The 24,641-nt window shown below is 40.4% G+C and overlaps 2 protein-coding genes and 1 pseudogene across 3 annotated transcripts; 1 reads left to right on the top strand and 2 right to left on the bottom strand.

The window, feature by feature from the left end:
• The first annotated feature begins 1,439 nt into the window (after positions 1 to 1,439).
• LOC126575201 (CD109 antigen-like) lies at positions 1,440 to 6,616 on the top strand. 2 transcript variants are annotated; one of them, XM_050235778.1, is made up of 12 exons: positions 1,440 to 1,457; positions 1,699 to 2,068; positions 2,871 to 3,159; positions 3,226 to 3,412; positions 3,489 to 4,173; positions 4,272 to 4,516; positions 4,903 to 4,994; positions 5,075 to 5,330; positions 5,410 to 5,628; positions 5,705 to 5,753; positions 5,840 to 6,247; positions 6,316 to 6,616. In XM_050235778.1, the coding sequence occupies exons 3-12, from the start codon at positions 3,098 to 3,100 to the stop codon at positions 6,477 to 6,479; spliced, it is 2,367 nt and encodes a 788-aa protein (XP_050091735.1). In that variant the 5' UTR covers positions 1,440 to 1,457; positions 1,699 to 2,068; positions 2,871 to 3,097; the 3' UTR covers positions 6,480 to 6,616. The 2 variants fall into 2 exon arrangements, with proteins under 2 accessions (XP_050091735.1, XP_050091736.1); XM_050235779.1 differs by lacking the exon at positions 1,440 to 1,457 and adding an exon at positions 1,481 to 1,539.
• Positions 6,617 to 9,412: 2,796 nt separating this feature from the next.
• On the bottom strand, positions 9,413 to 12,639 carry LOC126576553 (uncharacterized; annotated as a pseudogene).
• Positions 12,640 to 22,239: 9,600 nt separating this feature from the next.
• LOC126575624 (uncharacterized) lies at positions 22,240 to 23,787 on the bottom strand. Its single transcript, XM_050236412.1, has 2 exons — positions 23,710 to 23,787; positions 22,240 to 23,647 (listed from the first exon to the last, which is right to left on the bottom strand). The coding sequence occupies exon 2, from the start codon at positions 23,537 to 23,539 to the stop codon at positions 22,835 to 22,837; it is 705 nt and encodes a 234-aa protein (XP_050092369.1). The 5' UTR covers positions 23,540 to 23,647; positions 23,710 to 23,787; the 3' UTR covers positions 22,240 to 22,834.
• Positions 23,788 to 24,641: the final 854 nt, after the last annotated feature.

Below are 24,641 nucleotides of genomic sequence, written 5' to 3'. Positions count from 1 at the left end.
ATTTCTGCTTGTAATCTACTAAGCAGTCCCGGAAGGGTCCAAAGGATTTCACCGATGAAGAATGTCTCAAATGAGAAATATACAAAAAAGGTCGGTTGGCATCCATTTTCTCCAGAGTCCACCTTCTTCACCCGAGATTTCGTTCACCTTATTCTGCTCATTAGCTCGATGATTACTTCGACAGGACAACCGGGATTTTCGGTCCGTTTTCCAAAAAGATACGTTGTTGTGGTGTCTGAAGGTCTGGAAAAAAACGGTTCATTTGTTTGACCTCTGCAATGAAGTATGAAAATGTCGTGAAAGAAGGAAAGCGAAATAGGAAAGAGAACATCAAGAAACATGTTGATTATTTAATGTGAGCAACATAAGTAATCAGTTTTCTGCACGCTTAATTCGGTTGACAAGACCGTAGTTCATTCCAGTGAAATTATACTTGTTTGATTGAAGCTGATTTATGTGAGAGGAAATTATGCAGGACTAATTAAGCTAGCTAATTGTTTTTTGTTAATTGTTTTATTTTTATCGCTAATATATTTACTTTTAATATTATGTTATTTTAATTTTAATTATTAAGTAAATTTAAATGAACTTGTAATGGTTTAATTTAATCTCTCATCCAGAAGTGTAGTAAATTCGGATCTTTTCCGCGATTTTTGTATATCGTGCTAACAACAGTTCTGAATTTCCGTTGCACTAAAATCCTTGATGAGTGGTTCGTGTATTGGGACAGGGCAACAATTTCGGGAAAAGCGAAATGAATCATTTTCTTGAATTATCATTTATTTAGATTTAGTAAACCAAGAAGTTTTATAAAGACAGGCAATGTGTATTTACATGATGTTTCTACTGACTTTCGCCTCTTTTTTAGCAAACTGCGTAGCTTAACAAACGCAATGGGATTGCATGTAGCAATTGGGTAATTATTATTAAATTTTTATTAAATTGGGTCCTTTTTCAAACGGATAACTCATTTTTGGCTACTGGGCTCATTAGTCTAGTTTACGTTGTTAATACTGATAACATATACTCGCGACACTTTAGGACGTACACGATGTGGAAGGATGTTTTTTTTTTAAATTAAATTAAATAATTTTTCACAAAACTGTTCCATAAAACAAGAGAAATCGGCCTCTTGGTTGCATCTTGAAATAATGGAGATTTACGTTACCGTTGTGTAAATCTAAATTTGCTTCTTCCAAAAGATATCGCGGAAGCGTTCGAAAGTAATTCTTCGTCAGTGGAGGAGCACTGCTCTGCTAAACAGCGATCGTTTCCCTTGCCATTCTTATCAACCGTCTTTTTTAAAATAAGAACTTGCGAACTGGCCCATGAATCATTCACTGAAAAATACGAAACACTTGCTCAGCGTTACCATATGACCCTTGATTGTAGGGTGTGCGCTTGATAAGATGGGAGCAATTTTATGCTTAGTTGCGTGACAAACGACTTACTACGAGGTACCACATCAGCTCAGTCCATTAAAAACTTGGTTTTTAGTTAATTCTGTTGTATATTGGAGATATTAGCTCTAAGAATAATGTAACGTAATGTTCAAAACAAAAATTACTTTCGAAGTTGGTGCATGATTGTTTCTATGTTTCTTGGTGATTGATCTTCAATGTTTGCCATGCTACTCCACCGAACGTTCTTGGTATATTCGGTATATCTAAAATCCGCTAAACTCTCTCTTCATCGCAGCTCACAATAGGGTCCCACACTACGCAGTCGATCACAAGATGCTAATTTGAGTTCAGTGTGAAGAAAAGTGATAATATGCTGTGTGAATCACCATCGAATGCCCCACTTGCCGGACGTTCCAGAACTGTGTGCAACTAAAGCGGATGCTTCGGAAGAAACTTTCGAAAGCAAAGAGAAAGGACACTTCGGACTTATGGAGAATGAAATGTCAAAACAAGAGTACCGGTAGCCGGCAAAATAACCTTTCAGTGTTGACCTCTAATGCTCGCAGCTGATGTCGGGCATGCGCAACAGACATTGGGCTATCCTATCGGAACAGACACTATCCGTGTGGTAAACAGTGAAGTTGTTCCGTTTGGAGCACAAACAAGTATGCCTAGCAGTGTGATGCGTGATGTTTGTCAGTGATGTGTGATGTTAGTGACCCTGTAATAGGTACCTTCATACGGAGATATGAGGCATAACAAATTTCAAATAGATCTAGCTCAGTGCTTCATACTATCTTGGTGGAATACGACGATGGGAGCTAGACAGGAGCAATAATGAATTTAAAAAACTATCACAAGCCGACGCACTTGTTGTGAATAATATGCGATCATTGATGATAGCTAGTGCAATCATCAAGCGAAGCTGTCTTGACCAGCCATCAACCGAACCTGATCAACACTCATTTATTGTGAATCGTATCAGGCCAAGTTTATAAACAAAGCGCGGATGTGATACAGTGATGGACACCTAATAGGACCACCTCGGGGCCGATTGCAAATTTGATCCTTTAAAAAAAACTTTTTACGAAAAAAAAATCGATTGGCTTATTCATTTAAGAAATGTCCTTATCACCACGTTTCTTCTAGATATATCGGACAATCAAAAAGGGACTATCTCGAAGATCCCCAATAAAATAGAAAGTGAAGAATCTTTACTAATGTTTTACAACATCGTAGACATTTTTCGAGCTTCGGTCTATTAAATGGCGAAGAGACTGAAGGAAATCACGAGAAACAAGAGTTTAACTACTAAGTATTGAAATACACTAATAGATTTCGGCATTAAAATCATCTAAAAGTACTTGGATCTGCATCACTGTATCACGTCACGATTCTATCAGGCCTAAATTGTCCCATCAAAATTACCGATAACGATGAATTAATCACGGCCACGCGGTTTTGCAGTTTTGCGTTTGGGTTTCATCGTGAACCATTGTGAAGTCTACACTGATAAGCGTAAACCATGCTGGATCATGTCCTGAGTTCTCTGGTTCATTCGGTCATCTGGAATTACCATCCCCTGCCCAGATTAACAACATAATCAATCATCACTCGTTACTTCATTGCCTCCAAAGATCTACGTTCAGTCGAGCACCAATTACACTTGAGAGCGGGCGTGCAAGGTTCACAAAATGCCTGCGCTACGATGTGTAGCCATCGGTGCGGCCTTGATAGCCGTGAGCATGGCTAGCAAGTAAGTACAGAACCAATTAGAACTGAACGATGGAGTTCCGTACGTTATTGCTAAACTATTTCACAGATTATTCATCGTCGGACCAGATTCTTTTCGTTCCAATCAAAACTATACTGTGGCGATACAAAATTTGCAAAGCAAAACCGTTACAGTAGCGGCCTATTTCGAAGGATTCAGCGTAGAGAGAAGTCTGTTTAATATTAGAAAACATATTTTTTTGCGCCCGACTAAGGCAGGGTCGATCACATTTCAGGTAAGAACGTTATTGCTATATGTGTAAAGTAAAAAAAGACACAGAGTCTGTCTAATCGCTCAATATGCGTTTATAGATACCCTTCAACGAATCAACTGTAAGTGGGAAACTAACAATCGAAGGAATAAACCGCCTCGTTGTCCGCGAATCAATCGATTTGGAATACAAATCGAAATCCATCCACGGGTTCATACAGCTTAGCAAACCCGTCTACAAACCAGAAAACATTGTTCAGTTCCGTGTGATTGTGTTAAATTCTGATCTGAAGCCTCCTTCGGGCACGAATTTGGTGACTGTAACCGTACAGGACCCGGTCGCTAACACCATTCGTCAATGGGACGATGTTCGACTGTACAACGGAGTTTTTGATGCAGAAATGGACACAAATTCCTCCTTTCTACCAGGCTCTTACAACATCAAAGTTGAAACAAACAAGGAGCAATTGGTTTCCAAAACGTTCGCTGTTGAGGATTATGTGTTATTCCCGATCGAAGTGGATGTCACTCTAACAACATTTCCTCTCGTGGAACACCAAGCACTGAATCTTACGATATCGGCCAACTATTACTTCGGCAAGCCAATCGACGGAACTGTGAAGATAGAGCTTTATGGAAACGATGAATTACAAATATCTGGAGAGTCTACGGAACAGGAAGTCAACGGAATACTCACAGTTCACCTTCCATTTGCTAAACGGTTGAATATTGAACCGCTTGAACAGAATGTGAAGGTTCATGTCAATTTCACCGAAAAAGACACAAGTAAGGTTTTACACACTATAGATTTGGAAGAAAAGGGGTCATCCCGCATGCCACTTGTTGGAAAAATTGTATTATTTGTTCATTTTCTTTCGTTGCAGATCGTACAATGAACAAGACATACAGCTATAAGGTGTACAAGTACAAGTACCAAGCTAAGTTGGAACAAGTTACCAAAGATCACGAATCCGAATATACTCTTAAGATCACTCATGGCGATACGCCAGCAAAAGCGGTGACTGTTCTAGTGGAAGAAGGCAGTTTGTCTTCGAAAAACTACACAACTGACGAGGAAGGCATCATCAACCTGTCTTTGAAGCCGTTCAACTCGACCCAGCTTTTCCGTGTATGTATGCTTAACTCATGCTAATAGCTTGCTTTTCATGGATGGATCTCTTTAACTTCCAATAAGGTTTCATATGAACGTGATGAAATATTGTCCGTAAGAATCGTTCCGCTGGAAAAGAAGTTCAGCCCATACATTACTGTTAGATTAAAATCAGATGTTAGGAATATACTCTTAAGATCACTCATGGCGATTCGCCAGCAAAAGCGGTGACTGTTCTAGTGGAAGAAGGCAGTTTGTCTTCGAAAAACTACACAACTGACGAGGAAGGCATCATCAACCTGTCTTTGAAGCCGTTCAACTCGACCCAGCTTTTCCGTGTATGTATGCTTAACTCATGCTAATAGCTTGCTTTTCATGGATGGATCTCTTTAACTTCCAATAAGGTTTCATATGAACGTGATGAAATATTGTCCGTAAGAATCGATCCGCTGGAAAAGAAGTTCAGCCCATACATTACTGTTAGATTAAAATCAGAGTAATAATTTAATATATCGCGATCCATGCCAAGCATACTTACTAATCGAAAATATTACAATTTCTCAAAATTACTTTCAGTGTTAAACGTAATGAAAAGGCGCGTGTTAATATCTCATGCTCTCATCGGATGACGTTCGTCACAATCTACGTTGTGTCCAAAGGAAATATTATTGAGATAAAATACATTCGGCTAACAGGAAGTTTTACACACAACTTTGGTTTGAATGTGACCGATAAGATGCTGCCTAGATCAACAATTTTAGTCGTAACCATCGTGGACGAGACTATTGTTTACGAGCACGTGTACATCGAGTTTAACGAATTCGCTAATAACGTAATGAATACGAAGTTCATATCGACGATGAGTCTCCTTGTGTACCCATTGCTATGTTTTTGCTATGATAATTTGGCAGTTTGATCTCCGGTTGATGGATGAAGGAGCTGAGGTGAGGCCCGGTGAACAAATTGAGCTAAACATTACGGCACCGAAAAGAGCATACGTGGCTCTTATGGCGTATGAAAAATCATTTTTAAACCACCATGGCAGAGACCACGATATTTACTTCGAAGATATTCGGAAGATATTTGATCAATTCCACGGAATTGATGAGAACAATTACAATTTTTTTCATGTAAGTAGATGATCAAGGGTTTAATATTCATATCCATGGTGTTCGATCCAAGGCAAATAATTTAAAATGCTTCTAGACCTTGGGACTATTTAGTCGACCAGTAATCAGTTATCCCATGAGCGGTGGTATGTATGTGAATGTAATAATATTTCAACAATTGAGATATTGAATAAATTGTGTATTTACTATACCCTTACTATCTGCATTTTAGGCCGATCTTCCCGTCAAGCTGCTAGCCACACCTCTACCAGCCACAGAAAAAGCAGTAAAATTATATGGAGGGCTGGCCTCAGACATAACTGGTTATGGAAGAATATAACTATTTCTGATACCAACCAAAAAACGCTCATTGAACATTTACCAAACGCACTCACATCGTGGTACTTGTCTGGATTCTCGATCGATCCAGTGCATGGGTTTGGAATCATCAAGAAACCCCTGGAGCTATCCAGTGTGCAGCCGTTTTGCATTGTCGATTATTTGCCGAATTCTATCAAGCTTGGCGAGAAGGTTCAGCTGCGATTTACACTATTCAGCGCAATTGGGGGCGAGTACAAAGCGGATGTTACGTTGTATAATGTAAACAAAACAATCGAGTTCTTCGATCGTCCCGCTGGTGGTAAGATGAAAAACATTTTACATTTTTGGCTAGTGTTAATATTGGAAATGAATGTTTCTCGGTTCTAGATGACTACTACACAAAGTATCTATTGGTTCCTACAAAGGTTGGCGTCCCGGTTTCGTTCTGGGTGAAAGCAACACAAACAGGGAAGATGATTGTTCGTGTAAAAGCTTCAATCCCAGACGTTGCAGAACACGATGGCCTCGAGCAGATCATTCGTGTAGAGTAGTGTCGGGAGTTCCCTGGTGCATATACCCGGAGAGCTCCGTTCCGACAAAAAATGCGGTGCACCCGCTCCGAATAAAGGAACGATCTAGGTTCATTGGAATCAAAATCGCATGCTTCACCAGGCCGTAATTATCACATTTTATTCTTTTTTTTTACAAATATTAGTTTGTCGAATAAGTCTTTTCGTATTTTTAGCTTCAAAGGGATATATTTTTAGTTTTGAGCAACTTTATTCAACCAAATATTATCCATTTTGGTTAACCACCTTTTGCCATTTTTCGGCTAAAGACATAATTCATTTAGTGTAAAAACTCCGTGGTTTATCGTTAAAAAACTGTGACACGAAGTTTTCACATGCTTCTCTTGAAGCCAGCCGTACGGGAGTTTTGCATAGAACGAAACAAGTGGTAATCCGATGGTTCAAGGTCTGGGCTATATGGAGGATGCATTAAAACTTCCCAGCCAAGCTCTCTCAGTTTTTGCCGAGTCATCAAAGATGTGTGTAGTCTAGCGATGTCATGGTGGAAGACAATGCCCTTTCTGTTGACCAATTCTGGCCGTTTTTCCTCGATTGCTTGCTTCAATCTCATCAATTGGACACAGTAAAGTCTAGAATCACTAGTTTGACCAGGCTGGAGTAGCTCATAATGAATGATTCCTCTCCAATTACACCAAACACACAGCATAATCTTCCGCGGCGTCAATCCTGGCTTTGGGACTGTTTGTGTAGCTTCTGCATTCTTGCACCATGATCTTTTTCGAACGTTATTGTCGTATTTGATCCACTTTTCATGTCCTGTAACCATTCGCTTCAGAAACGGTTCGATTTCATTTCGTTTCTGCGAAGAATCGCAGATGTTAATTCGGTCCAATAATTTTTTCACAGACGATTCATGCGGTATCCAAACATCGAGCTCTTTTTTGTAGCCACCCTTTTCTAAATGCTTCAAAACCGTTTTATATGTGACGATCCTGGGTTATCCTTTCAATAATTTCATCGACTTTAGCAACGATAGGTCGACCAGAGCGAGGTGTATCTTTCACATCAAAATTTCCAGAACAGAAGCGAGCCAATCATCGTTGTGCCTCGCGATCTGATACAGCATCTTCCCCGTAAACTTAACAAATTTCATTGGTGGCTTGGGTGGCATTTTTCCCTTTTTTATAGATAAATTTCAAAATATATCGAATTTCTTCATTATTTTCACACATCTTTGAACAGCTACAACTTTTTGCCCACTGCTCCAAATTCTGTTTTGTTTTAATTAAAAGATACATTAAATGTCGCTTACAACAACGTGGTATGATATGACATAATGTGATTTATAACGGTGGAGATAGACGGCTCCAAAGACATCCATTGCCAAAATATGAAAAGACTTTTACCCAACCTAATACAAATTTTTGGTGGCTGACGTAGGAATATCAGCAGCAATCTACGTTGACAATGGCCAAAACATCGAAAAGACAGTTACCATCGCAACGAAACGGGTTGGTGGTAGCAGACGGGTGGGTTAGGTGACGTTTGTTTGTTGTTTTGCGGCATCATCCATCACGCATGAAGCCTTCCTGGAGCTGCTGGACTCACTGGCAGTAAGTGGTCGCACCAAAGTCGTAGTCGGTGGTGATTTTAATGCACATTCGATGGCCAGGGCCAGTGGTGAATCGACCGACATGCGTGGTGAGGACCTCACGGGTTTTGCCGATCAACATGGCCTGCTACTGCTGAATCAAGGTAGCGAGTTCACCTTCCTTGGACGAGGAGCCGCGAGGACCATGCGCTGACGAGATCAGATGTTTGATCGGGAGATATTCCTACGATCCCTCCAAGTTCAGCGATTCGACAAAGTCCCAAGTGATGCCGAAGCGATCGGCCGGCTGCAGTCCCTGGGCGTATGGTGAAACCAAGCCACGCAGAAGTATGGGATCAATGATCGAATTCGAAGATGTAAATTTTTACCCAAAAAACTGGTGGCCTTACGCGACGCACTAGACAATAGACGCACTAGATAGAAGCCGATGAATAGACTGTAGAGGTCACAAAACAACGCCACACGATGGCCAAGAAAACTCTCCGAGATGAGATAAACGCCAGCAAGCGTAGATGTGGGCGCAGAAGAAACCCAGTTAGCGGTCCACAGTTTAAAGTATCCACCAGTCCGAAAGGGCATTTCATCACATAATTTGGAGGTGCATGGCTTTAAATTAAATTTGCTATTTCCCAACAAACCCCAACCGGTGTTGCTGTGGCCAGAGAGGTAAAGGCAATTTCAAAACGGGTCACCGCACCGGGAAAACGAAATGATGTAGCTCCGTTGCCGAAAATCGATGATGGAGGCGCCAGGTAACTGGTAAAAAATTGGGTTGAATAAAAAATATTGAAAAAATATTTCTCCAAAGGCTTTCTGCATCACCGTTACTAATCCGCAGACCAAATTTTATACATATCTTTTCGCATTGCATCTTTCTTTTTTTAAATAATTTCGCCAGCGGGCCGCGAGTTTGAGACCCTTTACTTTAATCCATCTGATTGCTAACTACTTCTGTGGCAGAGTGTTGCATTATGACACCGTCCCTCCGTCGGTTAAGGGCTCGCGCATTAATGGTCGGCGTACCGCAGGGCTCTATCCTAGGGCCTACGCTATGGAATGTGGCCTACAACGAGATCCTTACTGTGTAACATCCGGGACTGGCGGAAAAACATGCGTTCATCGATGATCTCGCAGTGGTTTTAGCATCCAGGGAAGCGCAGAGTGCGGCAACGAATGCGGAAAAATCTGTTTCAGCAATCACTGGCTGGATACGACAACAACCGCTTGAGTTAGCACCAAAGAAGACTGAGGCTTTGGTCTAAAGATCGTAGTGGATAGTAAAAGGCTGGACACCCCCAAGATGCCTAAGTACCTAGGAGTGATGCTGGAAGATCATCTGAGCTGGAAGGACCACATTCAGTACGTGACACAGGCAAAGCAACCAGGGTCACTGCGACTTTCAGGTGGGTTATTATGCGCAACCACTTTGGTCAAGAGGCGATTGTTGGCCAATGTTGTGGGCGATGGACGCGATGGAAGTAATGAACAACCGGAACAGCCTAACGCGATTCCTGAGAGGAGGGATCCGAAAGGAAGAGCGTGCTGTTACTATTCAGCGGTGGCAGTGCGAATGGGATAAGGCAGCAACCCAAATTCGGAACCATCCGATACGAGAAATGGGCCCAGAGCATCAATCCAATCGTCGAGAACTGGTGCAATAGAAATCATGGACAGGTGGACTTCTACCTGGCACAGGTTCTCTGTGGTACATGGTTTTTTATTCCGAGAGTCGTCAAGAAGCTCACCCGATCCCGGGCTTTAGTGACATGCGGGTCAGGCTGCTGGCGTATGGCACCGATGACCCCGTTACCGCGGACACAGTGCAGGAAGCAATACTCCAGGACGAGCAGCGGTAGCCGAACATCAGCCAGGCATGTCGTGAGATCCTCAGTGTGCTGCAGCAATTGTGGAACACCCAGCAGCAAAGAATATCAGAAGCGAGTGCGCCAAAGGAAGAAAGGCGTCTCGAAATGCAGCGGCAGCCTTGAGGTCTGCAGAAACTGTAGCGTGGTCGGAACCGCGAATCGTGGGTGCGAACAGTAGCAGAAGAAACGTGCACCGCAAAGCGAGAGTGAGGCATAACGGACCATAACGGAGCGCTCGAGAGCTCAGATGCACGAAATGTAGATCAGTCGATACTCGTCATTTGTGCACTGTCCTACACTCTGTTTCATAATGATAGCCTCACCCTGTTTTTTCGATTTCGCGCTCGAATAAAGCTCCTCAAAAATAATTAAAAATACTGTAAATGTTCCTTTCATCGTTAAAAGACGTATGCCGTTTGAATTTTGAGAAATTTTTTTAAAATTGTGGATTTGGGAGCCAAAAACCCAAAAATGAGGTGTTTCATAATGATAGCCTCACCCTACAAAAAATTAAATTAAGATGGAAAACAATACATTAGGTTTCAATGTTGTTTTATTCATAATCAGTAACTCCTCCTTTACTATTAATTGCCTGGAAATGCGGGATGGCATGCTTACAGCGAGCATGAAAAATGTTGCAGTGCGCAAGGATCACAATGCACTCTTATTAGCTACTTCAACCTGATCTATGGTGTCAAATTGCCTACCATTCCCGTAAACATCACTAACTAACATCGGCCAATCATTCTCCATCGGATTTAAGTCCGGAGAAATCGCTGGCCAGGACATAACATTGATGTTTGTATACTTTAAGTAGGCAATTGTCGACGTGGCGGCGTTATTTTACTGAAAAAAAATATTTATTCACGATGGTTTTGCTTCAAATATGGTTCTCTCATAGAACTTTAGGGTATAAATAGGCTAAGTTAATTCTTAATAAAGAGTCAGTCAGTTGCTTCTGGTCAGTCAGTCAGTTGTTAGCTGGAGTTGGAAATTGTAAGACGACGGTGTCGCGTGGCGATCCGAAAGCTTCACCGATTGAGCTTGCTATGGACCCCACCCGCGGTAGCCCTCGCAAGGCTTCAATCCGGTGCGAGAAGCATCCGTCCAGGCGTTTGACAGTCCACACACGCGTCGCATAGCGAACATTTCGACTGGCGCGGCTTCGGTAGCCGTGACTAAAAGCCAGCGACACTTCATAGCGTTGGATTTGAGGTTGAAGGAGGGGTGGGTAACGTTGTGCCATGTTATCTTATCGTGTCCAACCACTGCAACATTCGTAATGGCGTGCCAGCGATTTCGTAGAAAATAATGTATTTGCGTAAGCCGCGATAGATTTCGAGGTCATATAACCCCTAGCAGGAAATGGATTAGTTGACAAAATGGAAAATTGATAATAAAGTGATAAGGCCTTCATTACAGCAAATGAGTTTGATATGCATTAAATGATTCCATAGAATTGAAAGCAATTGATTTACAATGAGCAACTACTCAACTAATCAACAGCAACCACACCTGAGATCCACTCCAGGGTTTGGTTGCCTTTTGGTTTTCTCGTGCTCTTGTTTTAAGCGTCTGGCATGATTTCTTCCCACGGGAAGAGTTGCTGACGTTGCTCGTCAATACAGATTCACAGCCCTTCTTCGTGAGACTCTGAATTAACATAAAATCAAGTTTACACTCATTGCTTCCTATACACTCATAGAGTCACTCGAATAGTGCAAAATGTCGAAATCTTGAATTCCTCCTAAATATATTATTTTGTATTCTCGAATCATTTGAAAAGATCTGGATGATACTTATCGATTTGATTTTATTTGCAATCGGTAAATCCATCGGCAGCCGTCTAACATCCGTCCAACATATTCAGTTGAGCCAGTCACCTTCACATCAAACATCAACTCCAGACACCAGTATTCCTTAGCGGCAATCACTGAACACCACGGCAGGGATCAACAGATAAGATAAATGTGTAAACCGGCTTATTGCACAGGTGGTACAGCCGCGCTTGTTCAGTTTATTAGAAGCAGGCAATAGTATCAAACGTTGTCCGAATCGTTAGAGATCGTGTTTTGTTAATAGTTAGTTCAAGTATAGTTTAAATCAAGTATATTTGTTAGAGTGGTAATGTTCGAGTACATACAACCTTGAACATTAACTCAAGTGATTAAAAAAACTTGGAACTCCATTTAATTACTCCCCGTGGTCCTCCGATTCGGTTTTTAACTCCGTGGGTTTGTTATGTAAGTCAAACAATTAACGCGAACGAATGTTAATGGTAGTTTGGTAACGATAGTCAATGGGTTGTATCCTTTTAAAGTTCCTACCATCGATTGTAAAATATGCTAGGTAACGTGCCTTGAACGGAAAAAGGGAAAAAGACACTAGAAAGAGCTTACTATTAAATAACTAAACATGTTGACTGTCAAAATACGTGTTTTCGTGAACAGATATCGTTCGAAAAGGACGTACGATTACCTCCGACGACCGAGTCGAAAATCGAGAGAAAGTTCGGGGTCCAGCGGATAGGGCCCCAGATAGAACAGTTAGTACTTCGGCAACGCGACAAGCGTTTAAGCGTATAGACTCCTTGCGAACGTATAGATTCTCGCGATCTCGAACCTATCCTTGAGTTGTATAAATATCGCTTTGCGCCCGTGAAAAAACGCGCATAGTGAATAAACCATCATTACTTGTGCCCCATGTTGGGCGCCACTCGAACAACTAATAGACATAGTTATTGGCGTATGTGCTAAGAAGTGTACTATTTATGTTTTCAACATATATTTGTAATGATTTTGCATTCTCCCAATCAAATCGAGATCCGAACTGGATTCTACGAACGATCTAGTTTTATTTAAACATATACAGTGTGCGCCATCAGGATGTATCCTATTTTAAAGTTGAATAAATCTGTCAGTTTTCAGCCGATTTTGACAAATAGGACAGTTGCTGAAACTTCAGTCTATGCCATTTTAGTAATGCACCACTTCACGTTAAAAGAGCGGACTGAAATTGTCACACTTTACATTGAAAATAATCGGACAATAGTGAAAGCTGCGGTCGAGCAATGGATGGTGAATCCACGTTCGCCGCATATGACGGCGCTGGCTTTTTTCTGTGGTTCTATTTGAAAAATAAGGTTTATGTCAACAAAACGAAGACTATGAAACAACTTAGAGCAAACATTAGAGCTGAAATTGCCAAAATAACTCCCTAAATGTTGTCAAAACAATGTAAAATTCCCGAAAAAGAGCCTCTTTTTTGTATGTCGAATGAAGGCGATCATTTGATTGATATCATATTTTGAGTATGGCACAATAAATGGCATAGAATAACCTAAATAAAACTGGTTTGTTTTTTTTTAAATCGACTGAAAAATGACAGAGTTATTAAACTTTAAAATAGGATAAATCCTGATGGCGCACCGTGTACAAGGACGGACGAGTCGTATGTTTATACAAAGGTTATAGAAAGGATCCATCCGTACGTTGGTCGCTTCCTCAAAACCTATGACGGTTATCGTGTTACGATATTACAATATCGGGGAAACCACCATTGGAAAGGGAAAAATGACCATTGGTTGGTTGATTGGCTTACAAGGGTTAATTTCTTCTATCCGGCGATCCGGTATGAGATCGAGGTACATGTTCTGGTTAAAGGAATTGTTTCTCTCCACATCATTGACTGGAAAGGTTAAAGGGTGGGTCAAGGGAAAGATTCGCAGAATTCGCAGGGATTCGCTGCTTTACTCTTTCAAGAAAGTCAGAGCCTCCAAATAGGTTTGAAGTAGTCACTACAACGTCAGTCCTTGCACCGTGCGGATTGCCTCTTTCGATACGTCCTCGCTGTCTGGTGCTTTCTTAGGGCCCATGTGGATGGCAATACAATGTAGCAGCGTTATGAATCGATCTCAAAGTGATTTTATAGTGACACTACGTGTGATTTCAGCAACAGTTGTAACCCCGCCGGAATATTCATAATTTTTTCTATTTTCTGTTGTAGGCAAATAGCATAAAATTTCATCATTTCTAACTAAAACGAAGCATGAACGAAGGTGGTTCAGGATCACCGGTACGCCAGGATGGTAACAATGACCGAAAAAGAAAAGGGTCAAGGGATGAAGAGAATGCTTACGATGAATCGCGCCCATCAAAGACAATGAAAAATGACCAGCCTAGTGATGCAACGCAGATGCACCGCAATATGTCGGGAGTTAAAAGCTTTTTGCACGGTATATCATATCAGATCAAACTCTGCATTTACCTTTATCTGGCGAATGCAAAGAGGGCAATGAATCCAACAGAAAATGGCGTCAAATTCAGATTCTCAGTCAAGGCAGAAGATCCTGAGGCCGGAAAGTTCGATGACATCGTATATGAGTTCCAAGAGGGCGAGCACACAGGAACGCTGAAGATTCAAGCTAAACATTCGTCGAAATCACCTACTTCGAAGATAACACTGAAAAATCTCACAACCAGCAAAGATGCAGAGAATCAATTTGCTCTGTTGAAGTATTTCACTTCATTTTGTGATCAACAACTATCGTCAACTGATATGGAAGGATATGTCATTTGCACCAATTGCGATTTAGACGATAATGCAAAGGACATGTGGAAAACAGTTGAACCAGCTGCCACGGACGAATCAACGCCATCGCTGAATTCCTATGTCTCTTCGTTGTTTGATCGTCTTGGAGGCAAATGCTATCAACTGGACTACAATAAAGTATGGACCATGGACGGTATGTTTAGTGATTTTTATCAATTATTGAGGCAATGTTCCAAACAAGCAAGGTTAGCCAGAGATTTGGTCGAAGCTGTAAAATCAAAGAAAAAGATAACCAGTAACAATACCCTCTATAAACAATATCGTCCAGCCATCTTATCTATTATAGATAGAGATGAAACCGAATCTGAAACAACGAATGACCTATACAGATTTACAAATGAATTTCAGAATTCGTCCTACTCCAACACAGAGCCCGGATACGAAACATTCAGAAAGGAGTTTGAAAATCGGTATCGAAATGAATTTATGATCCAAGGTTCTGTATGGGATGATTTGAAACTGAAACGCGTCGCTGTTGCAAAAGGCTTCGTATCAGGAGCAACAATTGACTCATCGTCCTGTGAGTCATTCCCAGATGATAATGTGGACGAATGCTTCAAGTCCTTCTGCGAAAGATTTCGATTGGTTTGTGGCACATGCAATGAGCAAGGACTTTGGGACGTAATAGCAAAGCTTTTGAGCAATTTGGATTTTGGTGATGGTTACTTCATCAATGGATGGCAAAAAGGATGTATTGAGGAGAATGTGGCAACCGAAAAGCTCTTCAAAACGAATTTCGATTGGTTGATGGATCCATTTGCATCCTTGCTTTCAGAGGATATGCAAAAAGTGCTAGGAAATATTGGAAACACGCTGACGTACATGAAGATGAAGGGCATCTCAGATAAACTCCGCCGGGAAGTTGTGGTGTCACCATTTCGAATTAGTCGCGACATTCTCCAAGGTTCTGATTTGTATGAGCAGGCTAGAACTGGAAACTATCTAGATATTGAAGCGCGTGATTTGCAATTTTGTGTAACGCTTTTATCAGACATACTGGATTTGCTGAGTGATGATCCTGTTTGTATTTTTTTTCTTAATGATACAGATTTCATCCACGACTCCCGTACTGTAGAAAAGATGCTTCATTTCATCGAGCATCCCCTCCATTTGATCGTCATTTGTAATGATGCATTCAAAACAGTCCAGAGATTAGTGAAGAAATGGGAAAAAGATTTCCTGAGGGATTCTTTAAAAAAGGTATTTCTGATCGGTGAATCGAATAACATTTCAACCGATCTTAGCTGCTATCGCATTTGTGACTTAACAGCTGGCTCGCGGAAACAATTCCTCAACAAAACCATGTCTTTGTACACCACCACCATTTCTGTGGATAAAATATTCCAGAGCAATTTCCATCAGCCATCAATCGAGGATGTTATCAAAGTGTTAGAAGAGGGACAGCAAACCGAAAAAAGCAATGGAGTTGTGAAGAAATATCAGGAAATCGAACCCACATATGTTCAACGTCGTTGGGTTCAACAAGAAAACGATCTTGAGTCAAAGAATTTAAATTGGTTCGATCGTTTCACACTGTCCGGCATTCTTAAAGAAATGCATAAACCAAAGAGAGAAAACATCAGCTTCATAGAAATGATGGAATACATAAGTGAACACCCAAAGTTTGATATTATGGAGGCAAATAATTCATTAAACGAGCATATGCCAATCGTCTCCGATAAAGATAAAATAATTTTGATATTATAGGCAGAAGCCGGATTCGGAAAGTCAACCAATCTCACATGGTTGGCTTGGCATTTGCAGAAAGAAAACCATTCATGGTGGGTGGTTCGATGCTATTTATCGGATTATTGTTCGGAATTCAAATCATTTACACAAAACGAAAGGAATGAGTCCAGAAAGTGTATAGATCAATCTGAAGCGTTGAGAATGTTGTATAAGCTGGTTTACATCTCGCTTCAACTTGAACGGGAAACGGTTGAGAAATGTTCACAATGCTTAGTTCTTTCGAATGGAAAAGCAAATGTCAACGACGATCTGATGAGACACTACGGTCTACCATTAAACAACACAATCCAACTGCTGCTATTCAAAGAAAAGTTTAATGCAGGTGAATTGGTGTTGCTGTTGGATGGTTTTGATGAAATTGCCCCTCACTATAAGGAGGTGGTGTTGATGTTGATCTCTATGTTTGAACAATTCACAGGATTGAAGAAATTATATCTCGCTAGTCGTCCATACGGCTTCAAAAAGCAGTTCAAACAGTTTTTGAAAGATCCCTCGTTTTTTCGTTTGCAACCTTTCTCGCTACAAGAAAAAAAGTCTCTGCTGTATAGGATGATGAAGGTGAAATGGCATAATGGGAATATTGACGATGAAGCGATTTCCGTTCTCTCTGAAACGTTGAGTCTTTTGCTATTGTATCATTTAGATGATATGAATAATGTTCCATTGAATCTTATGATGTCAGTGGATATTCTTGTACCGCTCGTTGAGCAATATACTAACATCCCTTCGAAAACTATCAGCATGCAGCTATTTAAGGAAATCGAAAGAATATTCAAACCATCAGTCGTAGTGAGGGAATTTGTGAGAATAAAGATTCGACATCTGCTCTATGACAAAAACGGCACAGATAAAACTGTAGCAGATAAACCACTTGAGACATACAGGTTTGATAAGGCCATAGCTGATGCCAAATTGCGCCATGGGCTAGTGGCACTATGGGTGTTATTTGACAAAAGTGAGCTGGACGATATCTTATCTGATAATCAAATAAGGGAAGCTAAAGGTTATATGAACGATATACATGAGGCCAACGAGAAAACTGGCATAATCAATGAAATTCGGGATGAGATACCAATGTTTATCCATCGATCATTCGCAGAATACATGGCTGCTTACTGGGTTGTCCAACGACAATTAGAAGGAAGGCATCGAGGCAGGATAAAGATCTTCAGTTTAAAATCGTTTTGGGAACAAGAAGGGTTACGAAGGCAAATTGACACAATTCTTGCCAAAAGCCATCATCTTCATTTGGCCATCATTGAAAGGAATTGGAAAAATGTGAAACAAATTCTTTCTACTAACCAAGAGTCGTTAGGTGAGGGAGATGATGGAAATAGAACTCCATTACATCTGTTAGTGTATTATGCTGACAACGAAATGGTAAATTATTTACCAAAATCAATTAAATCCGATATAATAAACTGCAAAGACAGCTTATTTAGTGGAACTGCTTTGGATTACTTGTTTCTTTTTAGAAATAAGTATAATGATGAAGATAGGCGCTGTTTATATTATCTCTTGTCTAACGGAGCCTCAATAAATGCAGAAATACTTTACGACCATGTAGATGCAAATCCTGGTGCAGAAATAGTTTGTAAAGCTGCGAACTATGTCAAGCATGTTATGGCATATCTAAGCCATCACGCGATTGCTTACGAGTCGCACGATGCCTACAAAAAAATTAAACAATTTTGTGATAAAGTGGCGCGTTACTTTATCAACGAGTCATCCACCTATTTCGGACAAACATCTGATTTTTATACCGTGCAGAAAGATGAGCAAAGTGAGTTCATTGGCAATAAAAATACCAGTAAAAATGACTGCATTTTAAAAATTATCACGATGAAAGATGCGGTGTGGATGCTAGAGAGTATAATTCAACAGTTTGCTGCTCAACCTGAAATTCAAATGAATTTGAACAACATTTTCAATTTTGCGTTGAAAAGCAAATCTTTATTCGTGTTGAAATACATCGTTCAAGCACATAAATGTTTGTTAAGCGAGGACATGGTTTGGAAGTGTATAGCCATTTCTGTCCATCAGAATTATAAAAATGAATTTAAATGGTTCGTCGATCATTGCCGTAATCGTCTTGAGATCAAAGACCATCAACCGTGTTTGATCCAAGATGATAACTCAAATTATTTACTAGATGTTGACGACGACGAAGTTAATTCGTTAATAGAAAACACAGAATGGAATATCCCAACCCAAAATATGATAAACAAAAACATGCTTCGTTTGTTGACTCTTTGTGCGGTCATAGACAGACCATCTATGATAAGGTTTTTGAAAGAATCATGTCAATTGAATCTTGCTGCAGGTCATGTTTACTATCTTGCAATGATAGCTTGGACTTGCTCGTTCCGAATATTCAACAAGAAGAAGCTTGAACAAGAAGAAAAAGGTATCCCAAAGGTTAATTATGAATGTCTCTTAAATCTGGCACCGAACATAAGTGACGTCGAAGCGACAAACATGTTTCGCCTTGCCCTAACAACACATCTTTTCGAATTCGCAATATCCCTCGTAGAAGGATACAATATCGATTTACGTTCGATTATTGATGAGTTCAATGGTTGGAATGTTTTCCATTTATGTGTTTCAAATGCATACTCGTTCACTGTTGGTTCACTGTTGGATGCTGCCTATGGAAAATACGATTCTAACTATAATCGGTATCTATATAAAGGACGAGTTTCTTTGATTCGCTACATGTTGAACAAAGAGAGAGACATGGACTGTTTTGGTATACTCGATAAAAGAGGTCGTAGCATTCTTCATCTTGCATTCGAAAATGACCAATACGATATCTTAGGGATTATTTTGGCTCATAAATTAGGACTCGATCATATAGAGGATATCAGAAATCTAAGTGTTGATGCTCTACCAAATTTAATATTCTGCTGCCGGGAAATTTTTAAGATTGCCAAATCCATCGAAAATAAAACGTCACTACCCCTAATAAATTGGATGTTAGCCACGCAAATAGGAAAGCTTTTACTATCTAACTACGAGAAATCAACAGAGGCAAAAAGTAGCCAATTGTCACTCAAAGATGATTACATATACTTTTACCAATTTGCAGTTGTTTGCAGGTCCTTACCCTTGATATACTATTTGCATCGTGAGTTTCATGGCGAGATTCCATTATCCATTCGTGATGCAGATTGGTTAGTATGGATAGCGGAGAGTTTAAAATTACCCGAAATTCAATTGTTCAAATGGGGAGTTCGCCAATATTGTCAAAGTCATCGAATCTACCACCCACATGAAGTTGAGGTTAATGATCATATTGCATATGACGATTTTGTAGAATATAATGCCACAGAATACAGACAACCGTCAGTAAATTTGAAAACATTGGTCGAAGAAGCTGAAGCGACGCTGTCGAAATACCTGTCGAAGGAAGAGGTATGCATCATGCAGCTTGTAGTTATCGCTATATGCTCCAAACATATGTCAGCCCTGGAGTATTTACGTGAAACATTTGAATTTATTATCGTTCCGAAGGTTTTAATCGATATTGTGAAAATCGCACACCGCTCTATACAAAGCAATGGCTGTGATGATTTTGACTCGCTTTATGAATATCTGTTGGAGCGAATCTCGGACCTTTACCAAATAGACGCAAAGGGCAGAAATTTGTTGCATCTTTCTGCGCAGTCTGGAATCAGCTGTTTGGCTATGGTGTTGATTAAACGAAATATGTTTGATGTCATGGACACTAGTAAGCAGAATGGATGGAATGTTTTCCACTATTATGCTTCAAAAAATCGGTGGTGCGATTCAGAAGCTTTTTCAAATTTGTTCGAAAATGTGCTTGAGATGGAGTCGGAGGAGTATATTAATAGATACACAACAGAAACTCAAAAGACTAAAATAAAAGAAATCTGTTTCAAAACTGATGGAGGAATACCGAATGTTATCCATGTTGCAATTGAGGCTGGCAATATACGCATGGCAAGAGTTATTATTGAGTTAGGGCTGGGAATTAACCAGGAAATGGTTTACACCGCTCCTGATCAGGTAATAGCAACATCAGACAAATACTCCCGTTTCAGAGAATGCTACGATATGGTTAACCAAATATCAGTAAAACTTCCATTCAATGCAGAAACTGAAAATCTGTTAGATGTGTTAGCCATATCCATCGACAGTTTTTCATTCCGGGTGATGGAGTATGCAACGGATCAAGATGACGTAGTAGAAGAAGCGTACCGAACAGCACTCAAGTATAGATCGGTATCGACATTGCAGCATCTCATCACTGTTTACGAAGAGCAAATGAACCACGCATTGGCTGAATGCACTACCAGAGAATTGTTTGCGTGCATGATGGAGTGCATTAGACAAAACAGAAACAGACTATTCAAAGTACTCGTTGGTCATTATTGCATCTTACAAGATATTCAACCTAGCTTGGAAGATGACTATGAAGTGATAAATGAGTACTTTAATGATAAACCCACTTATTATGAGGACCAAATTTACTGGACAATCATTGAACAATTCACAGGGGACATGAATCGCGAATATTTTGACTTGCTAATTTTGTCGGTAGCATATGAAAGGCTCTCGATGACCAAACATTTGTGTAAAATGCTTCAACTTGTGGTCGAAAAACCATTGATTCTATTAATCATGAAAGGGTTGAAAGATAGCGTAGTCTGCAGTTACCTGGAACGAGTATCAATATATGAATACCTAGCTAGTATAACTGAGGATAAAACTAATTTATTGCATATTTGCGTTCAAGCGAAGGATGAGAAGACGTTAGAATACCTCATTAAAGGTAAACACCTTGATCCGAATGAAATTGATTCAGAGACTGGATGGACGGCTGGTCACTATTGTGTTTCGGTACCGGCGACTGACGCAAATACCAAGAATACAATCGAAATATTTAAGGTGCTGATGCACAAAGATAATATGGACTGCTTCGGTGTTTTCGATCGAAATGGTAGAAGTGTACTCCATTTGGCATTGGAAAATGGTCACAAAAATGTAGCGAAATACATAATTTATCATAATATGGGTATAAAAGAAGATATGAGACCATGGATGGAATGGGGCTTGGAAAAAATAGAACAAAACATCAATGAACTGGAACAAATTGTGGAGCCTTTTCCAATAACCATACAATCTGTTTTGTTTCAAATATTAGGTAAACTAAGATTTCGAAAAAATACAATACCATCATATTATCAATTGTTCGCAAACCAAGCAGGATCTTAAAATATGTCTTTTTTATACTATTATTGTCGATATAATCGTTTAATATTTATGTAAAAAGAATAAAACATGAAACACCACAGAAATGGCTTGTTCATCAATTAAGCATAAACGTCTCTTCTGCATTTAAAGGATCCAGGAAGAAAGAGTTTTTTAGAAAGAAATGGCATATGATTTGTAGTAGAGCTTCTGCGCTCTGTTAATTCGGGTAAGTAAACAGATCAGCTTGGTATAATGTTGTTTCATCTTCATAATCAATCCATCTTAGCAGTGAAACGCAGTTGTTAATCAGCAGACGACAGCACACTTCTTCAAGGCGCTGAGCGAACAATCCCTCAGCAAAAAGCTCTGCCTTCCAAATCAAGCAACCCCCATCGTGGACCAGCTGATAAAGTGCATGCTTGTATACCAGGTCATCCAGGTGCGGTTTGAGGACAAACCCCGTTACAATTGCCTGGAATGATGTTACTTTGTCAGGAGCTGCCATGGTCAAGGCTGCTACTCCGACTGTAGTATGAAGAGAACATGAAGAAGGGTCACAGAAACGAATCCAACTATCTATCGTGTGAAGCACTCCGCCTCTCGTTATCGAGTCTCTGCATATGCCTGGAGTATGCAATCCGCACAACGCGACCAATTATCGCGACCGAACATGATCGGGAAATGCTGAAGACGGGGTGGTTGGATGTACTAAACTTTGGACTACGTGTTCCAGGTTGATAATAAACATTTTTAATATTTTATCTTTAACTCATGCGACATCGGTAAATATAGAAACGCTCTATGAACAGATAGTTTTATGTGGACAAGCTGAATGAAACAATTAAATATTAACAGAACATTGAGGTTTTCCTAAGCACAAAAACACAAAAAAATAAACCAATTTCATGGAAAAGTGGAATTATGCCCATTCCTAACGTACAAGACAAAACTAGATTGTTTCCGCTTTTCTGGCGATGCTGGGCGAAGTGCTCTCCATTTTGACCAAAGAAAAGTTGAATGACCGTAACGGGCAATTTAGGGATTCCTTCATTTCGCGATATGCAAGATGCATGGTGTTTGAACATAATAAAAGAACGCATCAATAAAATGCAACAAATTGTACGAATAATAGGCAGTTTAGTGAATCTAAAATCAATCTAAAAAATTGTGGATCATCGAGAGAATCTGACTGCGTGCGGTACTGAGGATGAGATAGCTAGCAAAGGAATCGACTTCATACGAAATCATTATCGCGCTGAATTTGTAACAATAAAGAAATAAAGAAATTTACCTACTACCACCTTCGATCATTCTGTTGTATTCTAGTTTAACGTGTTCTCTTCTTCACTTTCGTTTGCCTTAATTATTTGCCACAGTTTCCAAAGAAAGGACACAATATCGTATGGTCCATGGATGTTATCAGTATCAATGATACTATCTTCACGAGCAAACATCGCGAGTGCCTTGCTATCGTAGCAGTTAGTCCTGTCGCTAAAACTTACAATGCTGTAGCAATCGTCTTTCAACTTTGCTCCCAGGACTCGCACGGTATCGCTGAGACAAGCGAGAAAAAGTGATTGCCGGAGTGCAATCCAATCGGCATGACCGACCGGGTCGCTCGGGACGGACTCAGTTCCAGCCGTTAGTAATAAGTCCAACGATTCAACGATCACCAGGTCCGGTAACGGGTTTAGCCAGCTCTGTAACCCCATCAGCTTATCCAGAGCTTCTTCGAACGTTAGCGGGCAGTAGACGATGATTTTGTTCAACAGTTCCATGTACTGCGAACGAATTCTGTTCGATACTGGCTCGAGCGGTTTTAGTGTGATGAAAACCACGTGCTCGCAGTAACCGATCCACTTGATGGCCGTCTCGTGGAGGATTCGATGTAGGTTTTCGGCCTGCGGGCCTCCGTGCCCCATCAAAACGAGATGATGGGGTCCGCGGTAATCAGCGATTGTCCGTTGGCGTGGGCGACGATGGACGATTCCCATGGCCGCAAGCTCAACATCTTTCACTACATCCATCCTGGTTTCGTCGACAGTATTAAGGCACCTTCGACGAGCTCTTCTGCTTTCCCCCAATTCCAATGCTCTTGAACAGGAACGTTCAGATAGCTGATACTAGCTGCGACACTGTTGGAAAGATGGAAGGATTATTTAGTAACGGATTTCTTTTTAATTTGTCGTATACTTACTTGGGAATGTTCAAATTTTGGAGTAAAACAAGAGTTTTCTTTCGTTCATCCTTCCGTTGGTTTGAGCAAAAAAAAAACGAAAATGTTTGTTTACAATTTTTCGAAAATAATTTCGACAATAACAGCGCCTCTAGACGGTGCGAGAATTTCCCGAGAATGAGAAGAGAATGAGAATTGATACTGTCAAATCCATACAAATGCGAACCGAGAATTCTTTCTCCCGTGTAGAAACTGAGAATACAGCGAGCCTGAGGTTCAGCTGAGCTACATGTCAAACTATCTGTCATTGCCTGTTATTTTGACAGCAAACCCTTTCTCGGGCCAGGCTCGGGCCATTCTCAGCAAAATTGAGCAAATTCTTGAACCTGAGAATCGTTTCACCGTCTAGAGGCGCTGTAAGACTGGTTCCCCCTTTGACAAACCACATTTTCTCTCTCCTGTTAAGGGCTTAACCCCCTGTACACACTGCAGAAAATCTGCGGATAATGTATGCAGCTCAAAGTGTCTATAGGAAACAGGTGAAGTCATAGCACTTTTTTTCTTTTTTGCTTTTTTTTGTTTTTTGACATTTAGTGGTTTGTTTACGTTCATCACCAAACCAGCGTGTTGAACCTTAAGTCGAAGACAATTGGGAAACACAAGGGAAAACTTGACTCTTCTGAGCACGTCTTTATTCTATCGTGGTATATACGCAACAAAAACAACGCGGTTGTGCTTATTTGACAAGCGCTGACATTTACCAGTGCTGCCAGTTTTTGGCAGTGTTGCCTGTAAAAACTGGAAAAACTTTAACTTTCTTTACGGATTTCTTACTTCTCAAAGCGAATACAGCGTCTCTAATGCAACCAAAACAAAGGCACGAACTGTCAGTTTTTTATTCATTTTTCTAATCGTCGCGAGCGATTTTGTTCGGGATGACTTCACCTGTTTCC

The sequence above is a fragment of the Anopheles aquasalis genome, chromosome 3, assembly GCF_943734665.1.
Source record: "Anopheles aquasalis chromosome 3, idAnoAquaMG_Q_19, whole genome shotgun sequence".
NCBI lineage: Eukaryota > Metazoa > Arthropoda > Insecta > Diptera > Culicidae > Anopheles > Anopheles aquasalis.
This window is presented reverse-complemented; position numbering and strand designations above follow the sequence as displayed.

Excerpts from the sequence above, each read along its gene's own strand:
- LOC126575201 (XM_050235778.1), top strand. The coding sequence starts at position 3,098 with ATGCCTGCGCTACGATGTGTAGCCATCGGTGCGGCCTTGATAGCCGTG. Across the intron at positions 5,754-5,839 it reads CAGTTATCCCATGAGCGGTG|GCCGATCTTCCCGTCAAGCT; the intron begins GTATGTATGTGA and ends TCTGCATTTTAG. Across the intron at positions 6,248-6,315 it reads CTTCGATCGTCCCGCTGGTG|ATGACTACTACACAAAGTAT; the intron begins GTAAGATGAAAA and ends TCTCGGTTCTAG.
- LOC126575624 (XM_050236412.1), bottom strand. The coding sequence starts at position 23,539 with ATGGATGTAGTGAAAGATGTTGAGCTTGCGGCCATGGGAATCGTCCAT.